General features: G+C 46.9%; 1 protein-coding gene and 1 pseudogene across 1 annotated transcript; one reads left to right on the plus strand and one right to left on the minus strand.

Annotated features, from left to right (window-relative positions):
- Positions 1-303: 303 nt before the first annotated feature.
- Positions 304-418, plus strand: LOC149433917 (U2 spliceosomal RNA; annotated as a pseudogene).
- LOC149433918 (Fc receptor-like B) lies at positions 330-9,556 on the minus strand. Its single transcript, XM_089664306.1, has 5 exons — positions 9,489-9,556; positions 5,490-5,824; positions 5,149-5,418; positions 3,303-3,445; positions 330-452 (listed from the first exon to the last, which is right to left on the minus strand). Exons 1-5 carry the CDS (start codon positions 9,554-9,556, stop codon positions 330-332), a joined length of 939 nt encoding a protein of 312 aa, XP_089520432.1.
- Between the last annotated feature and the right edge of the window lie 3,399 nt (positions 9,557-12,955).

A 12,955-nucleotide genomic window follows, 5' to 3' on the forward strand; every position in this document is an offset into this window, starting at 1 on the left:
GAGCTCATCACTCATCTTCCTCACATGGTCATCCATCGTCCTCACTTCACAGGTATAATTCCCAGAATCCTCCAGCTGAGCTGACAGCACTCTGTATGTATCGGATACATTGAATTCCTGCACAGTCCGTCCATCTCTGTAGAAGGCAAAGTGCAGCTCTGTGCCGCCTCTGAGCGGATCCAGTCTGGTGTCACACGTCACCGTCATCTCACCTCCTTCTATTACCCTGGACGGGGCCACATTTATTTCCGGAGGGGAGAAGAGCTCTGGAAGAGATCATGACATGGATATATTGATGGATATAAGGATTCTCGGCCTTTTGGCTAAGATCAAGTGTAGTATCTGTCCTTAGTGTCCAGTAGGGGGCGCTCCGCCATCATTCCTGCTTGGAAGGATGGTTGGCTGTATAGTACCCCTGCTGGAATGATGGGGGCTCTGATGGCTAGTACCGGCTGGAACAGAAACCGAGGTGCCCACAGGCAGTTGGGGCCCAGGAGTAATTCCCACGGGAAAGCCAGAGGGGTCCAGTTCCTCCTGGTTTGAACGGATCTACCTTGTCTGGCCAGGGGCCGGGGAGGCAGAGAGTCCACGGAACAGTGGCCCCTGAGTGGTCACCTCAGGGGTGCTCCTAGTAGCACATGGTGATGGGATCCCAAGTGTGAAACGTTCACATGGTCACTGATCCAAACACTTTATCGGCACTGCGCCATTTAGGGCTAGGCCTTTTGGCTAAGTCCAGGGCAATTTTTTTTTGCTACAGGCCTCAGGGCCCAGCCAGGGCACAATTACAGGGCCACTTTTTTATTTTTACTTATTTATTTATTTAATTTAATTTTCTCCCACGTTTGTTTCACTTTTCACTTATGTGTGTGTTTTTTCTCACAGACGGTAGGGTTTGGGTCCTCGGGCCTGCCCTGAAGTCTAAGGGGAGGATGTGTGGCCTTTTGGTTCCTTCCCCCCCTGCCCTAGGGGGTCTCTTTTCGGGAGAGCCCCCTGACCTAGTACTTGATGGCTGGCTTCGGCTAGCCACAAGGAAAGGGGTCCGCCAGGTCTTTTGGCTAGGTGGACCATGTGGAAACCTTAGTCCCTGTCAGGAAACAGGGTAGAGGTCCTACCCCTTCGAGGGGTGGTCAAAGCACACCCCTAAGTGCACTTTTTTGTGTTGGTTTTGCACTGGCACGTTTTTTTGCACACTTCCGCGGACTTAAATAAAAATATAAATATATATATATATATATATATATATATATATATATATATATAACTTCCCGTATGTGACGTGTACTTCATTAAAGGGAAAACAAAAGATATGAAATGTGATTTTTTTTTTTTATCCCTCATCATATATTTTTTTTAAAAACACATTTTTAATTTTAAACAGGAGGGACCTATTGAACCCAACTGGGATTCCAGAAAATCTTGGTGGTGGTCATTACTTGGCATGGATCCCATCATTGCCGCAATCTGTGAATGGAGGAGAACGAGGGAGAGAACAATATATACAACTGTACGGGGAAATGTGTGATTGGATGATATGTGCTCACCGTACATCTGGATATGGAGCTCATCACTCATCTTCCTCACAGTGTCATCCATCGTCCTCACTTCACAGGTACAGTTGTGACCAAAATTATTCAACCCCCAATGCTGTAAAGGGGTTTAGGGACTATAGTGTACATTTGGAATTGTATTCAGAATCAAATCCTACAAGGACGTTGTAACTACCCAAATGCAACTAAAATGACATCAATTGTTTATGTAATACAGTAGTAAATGGTTCTTATGTGGTTTCTTCATTGCCACAATTATTCAACCCCTTAAAGACTACCACTCTGAAGAACAGAGGTTCATACAGGTGCTTTCCATCAGGTATTGAAAACACCTGTGGATGTCACCGAGCAGCAATCAAGCATAATAAGCACCAATTAGGCAGCTTTAAAATGACTGTGATACTCAGCTCCTTCTAGACATTTACTGGTGTGGTTACAAACATGGTGAAGGCAAGAGAATGGTCCAGGAAGACAAGAGAAGAGGTGATTTCTCTTCACAGGAAGGGCAATGGCTATAAGAAGATTGCAAAGATGTTAAACATACCAAGAGACACCTTAGGAAGCATCATTCGCAAATTCAAGGCAAAGGGCACTGTTGAAACGCTACCTGGTCGTGGCAGAAAGAAGATGCTGACTTCGACTGCTGTGCGCTACCTGAAGCGTAGAGTGGAGAGAAGTCCCCGTGTGACTGCTGAGGAACTGAGAAAAGATTTGTCAGATGTGGGTACAGAAGTTTCAGCCCAGACAATAAGACGCACACTGCGTAATGAAGGCCTCCGTGCCAGAACTCCCAGGCGTACCCCCTTGCTGTCTCCAAAGAATAAGAAGAGTCGACTGCAGTATGCCAAAAGCCATGTGGACAAACCACAAAAGTTGTGGGATAGTGTTCTGTGGACTGATGAAACAAAATTAGAACTGTTTGGGCCCATGGATCAACGCTATGTTTGGAGGAGGAAGAACAAGGCCTATGATGAAAAGAACACCTTGCCTACTGTGAAGCATGGTGGAGGGTCAATCATGCTTTGGGGCTGTTTTGCTTCTGCAGGTACAGGGAAGCTTCAGCGTGTGCAAGGTACCATGAATTCTCTTCAGTACCAGGAGATATTGGATGGAAACGTGATGCAGTCCGTCACACACCTGAGGCTTGGGAGACGTTGGACCTTTCAACAGGACAATGATCCCAAGCATACCTCCAAGTCCACTAGAGCATGGTTGCAGAGGAAAGGCTGGAACATTTTGGAGTGGCCATCGCAGTCACCAGACTTAAATCCGATTGAGAACCTCTGGTGGGACTTAAAGAAAGCAGTTGCAGTGCGCAAGCCTAAGAATGTGACTGAACTGGAGGCCTTTGCCCATGAAGAATGGGCGAAGATACCCGTAGATCGCTGCAAGACACTTGTGTCAAGCTATGCTTCACGTTTAAAAGCTGTTATAACTGTAAAAGGATGCTGTACTAAGTACTAAGATTGAATGTCACTTGGGGGTTGAATAAAACTGATAATGCTGTGAGCACAGAAAAGACATTTGTGGTTATTTCATTATAACTGTTATGTTATATTTGTCTGACCTACAAGTGCCTCTTTAATGTAAATGTAAGCAAGATGACTGAATGATCAAAAGCAATGTCAAACTGGCCAAAACACTCAATTTCAGTGGGGGTTGAATAATTTTGGTCACAACTGTATATTTCCCAGAATCCTCCAGCTGAGCTGACCGCACTCTGTATGTATCGGATACACTGAAGTCCCTCACAGTCCGTCCATCTCTGTAGAAGGCAAAGTGCAGCTCTGTGCCGCCTCTGAGCGGATCCAGTCTGGTGTCACACGTCACCGTCATCTCACCTCCTTCTATTACCCTGGACGGGGCCACTTTTATTTCTGGAGGGGAGAAGAGTTCTGGAAGAGGAGATCATGACATGGATACATTGATGGATTTGGGTTGCATCGTGCTGAGATCCCAAGTTTTTATTGTTTGATTCACTTCCTATCAAACTGAGCTCTTCCCTCTACATACATTCATCCATCCATCCATCCCCAGATCCCCATACTGAGCTCTTCCCTCTACATCCATCCATCCATCCCCAGATCCCCGTACTGAGCTCTTCCCTCTACATCCATCCATCCATCCCCATACTGAGCTCTTCCCTCTACATCCATCCATCCCCATACTGAGCTCTTCCCTCTACATCCATCCATCCATCCCCAGATCCCCATACTGAGCTCTTCCCTCTACATCCATCCATCCATCCCCATACTGAGCTCTTCCCTCTACATCCATCCATCCATCCGCAGATCCCCATACTGAGCTCTTCCCACTACATCCATCCATCCCCAGATCCCCGTACTGAGCTCTTCCCTCTACATCCATCCATCCCCAGATCCCCATACTGAGCTCTTCCCTCTACATCCATCCATCCATCCCCAGATCCCCATACTGATCTCTTCCCTCTACATTCATCCATCCCCAGATCCCCATACTGAGCTCTTCCCTCTACATTCATCCATCCCCAGATCCCCATACTGAGCTCTTCCCTCTACATCCATCCATCCATCCCCAGATCCCCATACTGATCTCTTCCCTCTACATTCATCCATCCCCAGATCCCCATACTGAGCTCTTCCCTCTACATCCATCCATCCATCCCCAGATCCCCATACTGAGCTCTTCCCTCTACATCCATCCATCCATCCCCAGATCCCCATACTGAGCTCTTCCCTCTACATCCATCCATCCATCCCCAGATCCCCATACTGAGCTCTTCCCACTACATCCATCCATCCCCAGATCTCCATACTGAGCTCTTCCCTCTACATCCATCCATCCATCCATCCCCAGATCCCCATACTGAGCTCTTCCCTCTACATCCATCCATCCCCAGATCTCCATACTGATCTCTTCCCTCTACATCCATCCATCCCCAGATCCCCATACTGAGCTCTTCCCTCTACATCTATCCATCCCCAGATCCCCGTGCTGAGCTCTTCCATCTACATCCATCCATCCCCAGATCCCCATACTGAGCTCTTCCCTCTACATCCATCCATCCATCCATCCCCAGATCCCCATACTGAGCTCTTCCCTCTACATCCATCCGTCCCCAGATCCCCGTACTGAGCTCTTCCCTCTACATCCATCCATCCATCCATCCCCAGATCCCCATACTGAGCTCTTCCATCTACATCCATCCATCCACAGATCCCCTTACTGAGCTCTTCCCTCTACATCCATCCATCCACAGATCCCCGTACTGAGCTCTTCCCTCTACATCCATCCATCCCCAGATCCCCGTACTGAGCTCTTCCCTCTACATCCATCCATCCATCCCCAGATCCCCTACTGAGCTCTTCCCTCTACATCCATCCATCCATCCCCAGATCCCCGTACTGAGCTCTTCCCTCTACATCCATCCATCCATCCCCAGATCCCCATACTGAGCTCTTCCCTCTACATCCATCCATCCCCAGATCCCCATACTGAGCTCTTCCCTCTACATCCATCCATCCATCCCCAGATCCCCATACTGAGCTCTTCCCTCTACATCCATCCATCCCCAGATCCTTGAACCATCTCTGGGATTTGCTGTGTTATAGGGACTCACCTTTCACAGAGAGGAAGAATTCATCTGAGAACACATGGCCAGTGGAACTACGAGAAAATTGCATCATTTTAGTACATTTATAACGTCCGGCTGTGCTCAGATTTACTTTCTGAATATGGAGCTCTGATTCCGGGAATTGTGATTTTATCTTTTCATTATTCTTGTAATATCTTGGTGCAGAGCTGTGATATTCTTTTATATGATGACATCTCAGAGTCAGGGGGTCTCCTTCATAAATGGCGGATGGAGGTCTCTGCAGGATGACATAAGCTGAGAAGAAAATGATTGTTATATTTACAGACATCATACAATGGAATTATGGAGATGAGGAGATCACTCACTGTTTGTAACATTTAGAGAGACGGGATCACTGATATCACCGGCACTGACCCGGCACTGGTAATCTCCAATGCCCGGCACACCAGATATTATGTGAAGGTTCTGTTGATCTCCTGGTATTGGTCGGTTGTCTTTGTACCAGTGATAGGTCCGGGGTTCCTCCAATACAGGAGACGGCACATTACATCTTAGAGTCACTTCATCATCTACTAGTACATTCCCCCAGTTGGGTGTGAAGGTCACCACCGGTCTGATGGCACCTCCTATAGAAGAGAGGAGACCACATATAGACACATGGGTAGCACAACGTTCAACAATGAAATCATGGAGAGAATTTCTGTTTTAATGCGTTACTAAACCCCCAACAGTACAATCAGTGTGTAGATGCAGTAAAGCTCACTGTGGAACCTAAGGGGTTAAACCTCTGCATTGTGTAAAAACGCTGTTTGATCTTGTCTTCTCTGATCCTCCCCTTATCCCAGTACCCCCTCTTATCTCCTGATAAGACATATCATGTGGAGACACTCTGCACACACTCAGTTTAGTGTGTACTTCTGGAGAGGTTTTTTTTTTTTCTTACTTGGGAGAGTGCATTTGATCAGCACAGGGCCAAACAGCACTGTCCAGACAGAGGTCAGGGGTTCTGCATCCTCCTAGAGTGGAAAGAAAACTTTTCCTGCAAGCTTTAGCTCATGGTCAGCTGGACACTGATAGAAGTAACAAGACTGCTATATACTGCTGATGAGAAAAGGGATTTAGCAGTTTATATTTACTAAAATAATAGGATTTCCATGTTGTGTGTACTGTGGGAGACCAGATATAGTGAATGCAGGGTCCGGGGAGACCAGATATAGTGAATGCGGGGTCCGGGGAGAGCGGATATAGTGAATGCGGGGCCCAGGGAGAGCAGATATAGTGAATGCAGGGTCCTGGGAGAGTGGATATAGTGAATGCAGGGTCCTGGGAGAGCGGATATAGTGAATGCAGGGTCCGGGGAGAGCAGATATAGTGAATGCGGGGTCCATTGAGAGCGGATATAGTGAATGCAGGGTCCGGGGAGAGTGGATATAGTGAATGCGGGGTCCGGGGAGAGCGGATATAGTGAATGCGGGGTCCAGGGACAGCGGATATAGTGAATGCGGGGTCCGGGGAGAGCGGATATAGTGAATGCGGGGTCCGGGGAGAGCGGATATAGTGAATGCGGGGTCCGGGGAGAGCGGATATAGTGAATGCGGGGTCCGGGGAGAGCGGATATAGTGAATGCGGGGTCCGGGGAGAGCGGATATAGTGAATGCGGGGTCCATTGAGAGCGGATATAGTGAATGCGGGGTCCGGGGAGAGCGGATATAGTGAATGCGGGGTCCGGGGAGAGCGGATATAGTGAATGCGTGGTCCAGGGAGAGCGGATATAGTGAATGCGGGGTCCGGGGAGAGCGGATATAGTGAATGCGGGGTCCGGGGAGAGCGGATATAGTGAATGCGGGGTCCGGGGAGAGCAGATATAGTGAATGCAGGGTCCGGGGAGAGTGGATATAGTGAATGTGGGGTCCGAGGAGAGCGGATATAGTGAATGCGGGGTCCTGAGAGAGCGGATATAGTGAATGCGGGGTCCTGAGAGAGCGGATATAGTGAATGCGGGGTCCAGGGAGAGCGGATATAGTGAATGTGGGGTCCTGAGAGAGCAGATATAGTGAATGCAGGGTCCGGGGAGAGCGGATATAGTGAATGCGGGGTCCGTGGAGAGCGGATATAGTGAATGCGGGGTCCAGGGAGAGCGGATATAGTGAATGCGGGGTCCGGGGAGAGCGGATATAGTGAATGCGGGGTCCGGGGAGAGCGGATATAGTGAATGCGGGGTCCGGGGAGAGCGGATATAGTGAATGCGGGGTCCGGGGAGAGCGGATATAGTGAATGCGGGGTCCGGGGAGAGCGGATATAGTGAATGCGGGGTCCGGGGAGAGCGGATGATATTATTATTACTACGAGTTTATATAGCGCCAAAGGGTTTGCTCAGCGCTGTACAATAGAGGGGGGGACAATACATGGCACAGTACAACAACAACAAACAATGTACGAGGGGTAAGAGGGCCCTACTCTTACGAGCTTACAATCTAGGAGGGAGGGGGTAGTGGTACAGTAGGAAGTGGCTGAGGGGGATGAAGTGGTGGGAGGAATGAGGGAGGATGGCCGTTAGGTGAGGGTGGGGTAGGCTTCCCTGAAGAGATGGGTTTTGAGGGAGCGCCTGAATGTGAATAGGGAAGGCGATAGTCTGATGGATTGGGGCAGGGAGTTCCAGAGGATGGGGGAGGACCTGGAGAAGTCCTGCAGTCGTGCATGGGAGGAGGAGACCAGGGAGCAGGATAGAAGGAGGTCCTGTGAGGAGCGAAGGGTACGGGTAGGGTGGTACTTGGTGATAAGGTTGGTGAGGTAGTCAGGGGCAGTGTTGTGAACGGCTTTGTAGGTCAGGGTTAGCAGTTTAAATTTGATGCGTTGGGCATTCGGGAGCCAGTGGAGGGAGAGGCAGAGGGGGGTGGCAGAGGTGGAGCGGGTGGTGAGGTGGATGAGTCTGGCAGCTGAGTTCAGGATGGTCTGGAGCGGGGAGAGCCTGCACTTGGGTAGGCCGGTGAGGAGGGAGTTGCAGTAGTCATATAGTGACATATAGTAGTCATATAGTAGGATATAGTGAATGCGGGGTCCGGGGAGAGTGGATATAGTGAATGCGGGGTCCGGGGAGAGCGGATATAGGGAATGCGGGGTCCGGGGAGAGTGGATATAGTGAATGCGGGGTCCAGGGAGAGCGTATAAGTGAATGCGGGGTCCGGGGAGAGCGGATATAGTGAATGCGGGGTCCAGGGAGAGCAGATATAGTGAATGCAGGGTCCGGGGAGAGCGGATATAGTGAATGCAGGGTCCGGGGAGAGCGGATATAGTGAATGCGGGGTCCGGGGAGAGCGGATATAGTGAATGCGGGGTCCGGGGAGAGCGGATATAGTGAATGCGGGGTCCGGGGAGACCGGATATAGTGAATGCAGGGTCTGGGGAGAGCGGATATAGTGAATGCGGGGTCCTGGGAGAGCGGAGATATTTGTTATGTTGTTCATTTTCAGAATTTATTTTGTATCAAGGAGCGGGCAGCCTCCGGGTCCTTAACAACCATGACTCGTCTGCTGTCAGCATATTTTTATTGGGGGGTTCCCCTCAAAATCCGTACCAAACTAAATGGGGGAGTCCCACGCTGTTTTTTTTTCATTTATTTTAACGGCTTTCCGGCCACCCTATACCAGAACCACTGCCACAGGGCTGCAGGGCTGAGAAAAATCACATATATATATATGCGTGATTTTGCATTTCTGACTAAGGGGCACACACCTGCCGCCCTACCCGCGCCGCAATTGGTGGCTACAGCTGTCAATCACCAGGTTCCAGCCAGATATTCCCTGCCGGCACCTGGCGATCGCCGAGGAATAGTGAAAGGGAAGAGGTCTGTACGTATACAACACAGATCTCTCTCCTGCCAGCAAGGACATGCTGCTTTGTATCTCTCTGCACAGCAGCATGTCTCCCTAGTAAACCACACACAGCACACAGTTAACCCTTTGATCGCCCCAGATGTTAACCCCTTCCTGCCCAGTGCCATTAGTACAGTGTCAGGGCTTTTTATTAGCACTGATCACTGTATTGGTGTCACTGGAGATGTCAGTGACTCCAAGTCAGTTCCCCCCCAGTGTCAGAATGCCGTCGCAGTCGCCGCCATTACTAGTAGAAAAAAAAAATCCCAGTATCCATACCACCATTTGCAGACGCTATAACTTTCACGTAAACCAATTAATTGACACATATTGGGATTTTTTTTTAGCAAAGACACGGAGCAGAATACATTTTGTTCTAAATTTTTGAAATTCACGTATATTGTGGATCCGCCTGTCCGTTTTTCAGGCGGATCCAATCGGTCCATCCGTAGACTTCTATGGACCGGCAGGCAATAGTCCACTGACACCCACCGGCATCCGATCCAAGCCAGCGGATCGGATGGCAATCGGGTGGAAATGGACAGGCGGTCCGTCTCCATCCAACCGTCCCGTTGAAATCAGCGGGCAGTGTGTGTGATAGGGACCTATCCTCCGCCTGCTCAGCGGGGATCAGCGGAGAAATCCCCCCCACTGAGCAGGAGGATCACGCTGACAGATCCCCCCCAACCTGAAAGGGGCCTTATATTTTTGTGGTGATGGTGTTACTAAAGCATGAAGTCAAAACCCATATAAATAATTCAATAAACATTTCTATACAAATCATTTTCACATATAAATACTGTAATTACCACGTTCATTTTACTATTCGTGTTTTGTGGTGTATCTCCAATCCCATATTTGCACTTACCAGATTTTCCCATATTCAGTGCTGTGAAAAGAAAACACAAAACATGAGAAAAAAAATTTATACCCTTAAAAAAAAATAACACCTTTTTTGAGATTTATCTTTCTTTATGTCATGAAAATTTTATCACAGTCACGGGACAGTTTATGTTTTTAGGCATTTTAATAATGCCGTTATTGTGTATTATATGTATTATGTGTGGTATATACTGTGTATTATATGTGGTATATACTGTGTATACTGTGTATTATGTGTGGTATATACTGTATATTATGTGTATTATGTGTGGTATATACTGTGTATTATGTGTGGTATATACTGTGTATTATGTGTGGTATATACTGTGTATTATGAGAGGTATATACTGTGTATTATATGTGTTTTATGTGTGGTATATACTGTGTGTTATATGTATTATGTGTGGTATATACTGTGTATTATGTGTTTTATGTGTAGTATATACTGTGTATTATGTGTATTATGTGTGGTATATACTGTGTATTATATGTGTTTTATGTGTGGTATATACTGTGTGTTATATGTATTATGTGTGGTATATACTGTGTATTATGTGTTTTATGTGTAGTATATACTGTGTATTATGTGTGGTATATACTGTGTATTATGTGTAGTATATACTGTGTATTATGTGTAGTATATACTGTGTATTATGTGTGGTATATACTGTGTATTATGTGTGGTATATACTGTGTATTATGTGTGGTATATACTGTGTATTATGTGTGGTATATACTGTGTATTATGTGTGGTATATACTGTGTATTATGTGTTTTATGTGTGGTATATACTGTGTATTATGTGTTTTATGTGTGGTATATACTGTGTATTATGTGTGGTATATGCTGTGTATTATGTGTATTATGTGTGGTATATACTGTGTATTATGTGTATTATGTGTAGTATATACTGTTTATTATGTGTTTTATGTGTGGTATATACTGTGTATTATGTGTGGTATATACTGTGTATTATGTGTGGTATATACTGTGTATTATGTGTGGTATATACTGTGTATTATGTGTGGTATATACTGTGTATTATGTGTATTATGTGTGGTATATACTGTGTATTATGTGTATTATGTGTGGTATATACTGTGTATTATGTGTGGTATATACTGTGTATTATGTGTGGTATATACTGTGTATTATGTGTGGTATATACTGTGTATTATGTGTGGTATATACTGTGTATTATGTGTGGTATATACTGTGTATTATGTGTGGTATATACTGTGTATTACAGTGAAGGAAATGCGTATTTGCTCCCCAGCTGATGTTGAATGTTCGCCCCTCGCACAGAAATGATCGGTCTAACAATAGAATGTTCGCCCCTCACACAGAAACGATCGGTCTAACAATGGAATGTTCGCCCCCCACACAGAAATGATCGGTCTAACAATGGAATGTTGGCCCCTCACACAGAAACGATCGGTCTAACAATGGAATGTTCGGTGTAACACTGAGAGACAGAATACAACAACAAATTCAGCATAAATGCGTCTAACAAATGATGACGGATCTGCATGTTCATGAGGGAAAGAAGGATTTGATCCCCTATCATTCAGCAGGATTTCTGGCTCCCAGGTGTCTCTCATACAGGTAACAAGCTGAGATTAGAAGCAGTCTCTTAAAGGGAGTGCTGCTAATCTCATTGTGTTACCTGTATAAAAGACACCTGTCCACAGGAACAATCAAACCATCAGATTCCAAACTCTCCACCATGGCAAAGACCAAAGAGCTGTCCAAGGATGTCAGGGACAAGATTGTAGACCTACACAAGGCTGGACTGGGCTACCAAACTATGGCCAAGCAGCTTGGTGAGAAGGTGACAACAGTTGGTGCAATCATTCACAAATGGAAGAAACACAAAACAAGTGTCAGTCTCCCTAGGTCTGGTGCACCATGCAAGATCTCACCTCGTGGAGTGTCAATGATCATGAGAACAGTGAGGAATCATCCCAGAACTACATGTGAGGATCTTGTCAATGATCTCCAGGCAGCTGGGACCACAGTCACCAAGAAAACAATTGGTAACACACTACGCCGACAAGGACTGAAATCCTGCAGTGCCCGCAAGGTCCCTCTGCTCAAGGAAGCACATGTCCAGGCCCGTCTGAAGTCTGCCACTGAACATCTGAATGATGCCGAGGAGGACTGGTGGGAAGTGTTGTGGTCAGATGAGACCAAAATCCAGCTGTTTGGCATCAACTCAACTCGCCGTGTTTGGAGGACGAGGAATGCTGCCTATGACCCCAAGAACACCATCCCAACTGTGAAACATGGTGGTGGAAACATTCTTCTTTGGGGGTGTTTTTCTTCTAAGGGGACAGGACAACTGCACCACATCAAAGGGACAATGGGCGGGGCAATGTACCATCAAATCTTGGGTGAGAACCTTCTTCCCTCAGCCAGGGCATTGAAAATGGGTGGTGGATGGGTGTTCCGGCATGACAATGACCCAAAACACACGGCCAAGGCAACAAAGGAGCGGCTCAAGAAGAAGCACATTAAGGTCCTGGAGTGGCCTAGCCAGTCTCCAGACCTTCATCCGATGGAAAATCTGTGGAGGGAGCTGAAAGTTTGAGTTGCCAAATGTCAGCCACCAAACCTTAGTGACTTGGAGAGGATCTGCCAAGAGGAGTGGGCCAAAATCCCTCCTGAGATGTGTGCGAACCTGGGGGCCAACTCCAGGAAACGTCTGACCTCTGTGATTGCCAACAAGGGATTGGCCACCAAGTACTAAGTCATGTTTTGTGAAGGGGATCAAATCCTTATTTCCCTCATGAACATGCAGATCAGTCATCATCTGTTAGACGCATTTCTGCTGAATTTGTTGAAACACAGATAAAATATAGAAGAAACGTCTTTGTACTTACACAGGAATATGACGATGAAGATGGCAGACATGGCGGCCGCGTCCAGCAAGATCTGAGCGTCTGTCAGTAAAGCAGAAGTTAGGACTCTTCTAACTTCCTGAGTCTTTCACTTAGTTTTTCCTCATAACTGCTAAAATTAGGGTGGACGTCAAAATTCATGAGTAACCAATCAGAGATGAGTTACGTCATTAGAAA

Source organism: Staurois parvus, unplaced genomic scaffold (assembly GCF_062004578.1).
Source record: "Staurois parvus isolate SC_StPar_1 unplaced genomic scaffold, SC_StPar_1.0 ptg001879l, whole genome shotgun sequence".
Classification (NCBI taxonomy): Eukaryota; Metazoa; Chordata; class Amphibia; order Anura; family Ranidae; genus Staurois; species Staurois parvus.

Excerpts from the sequence above, each read along its gene's own strand:
- LOC149433918 (XM_089664306.1), bottom strand. The coding sequence starts at position 9,556 with ATGGAGACGGACCGCCTGTCCATTTCCACCCGATTGCCATCCGATCCG. Across the intron at positions 3,446-5,148 it reads ATTCTTCCTCTCTGTGAAAG|AACTCTTCTCCCCTCCAGAA; the intron begins GTGAGTCCCTAT and ends CTCCTCTTCCAG. Across the intron at positions 453-3,302 it reads TCTACAGAGATGGACGGACT|CCGGTACTAGCCATCAGAGC; the intron begins GTGAGGGACTTC and ends TTTCTGTTCCAG.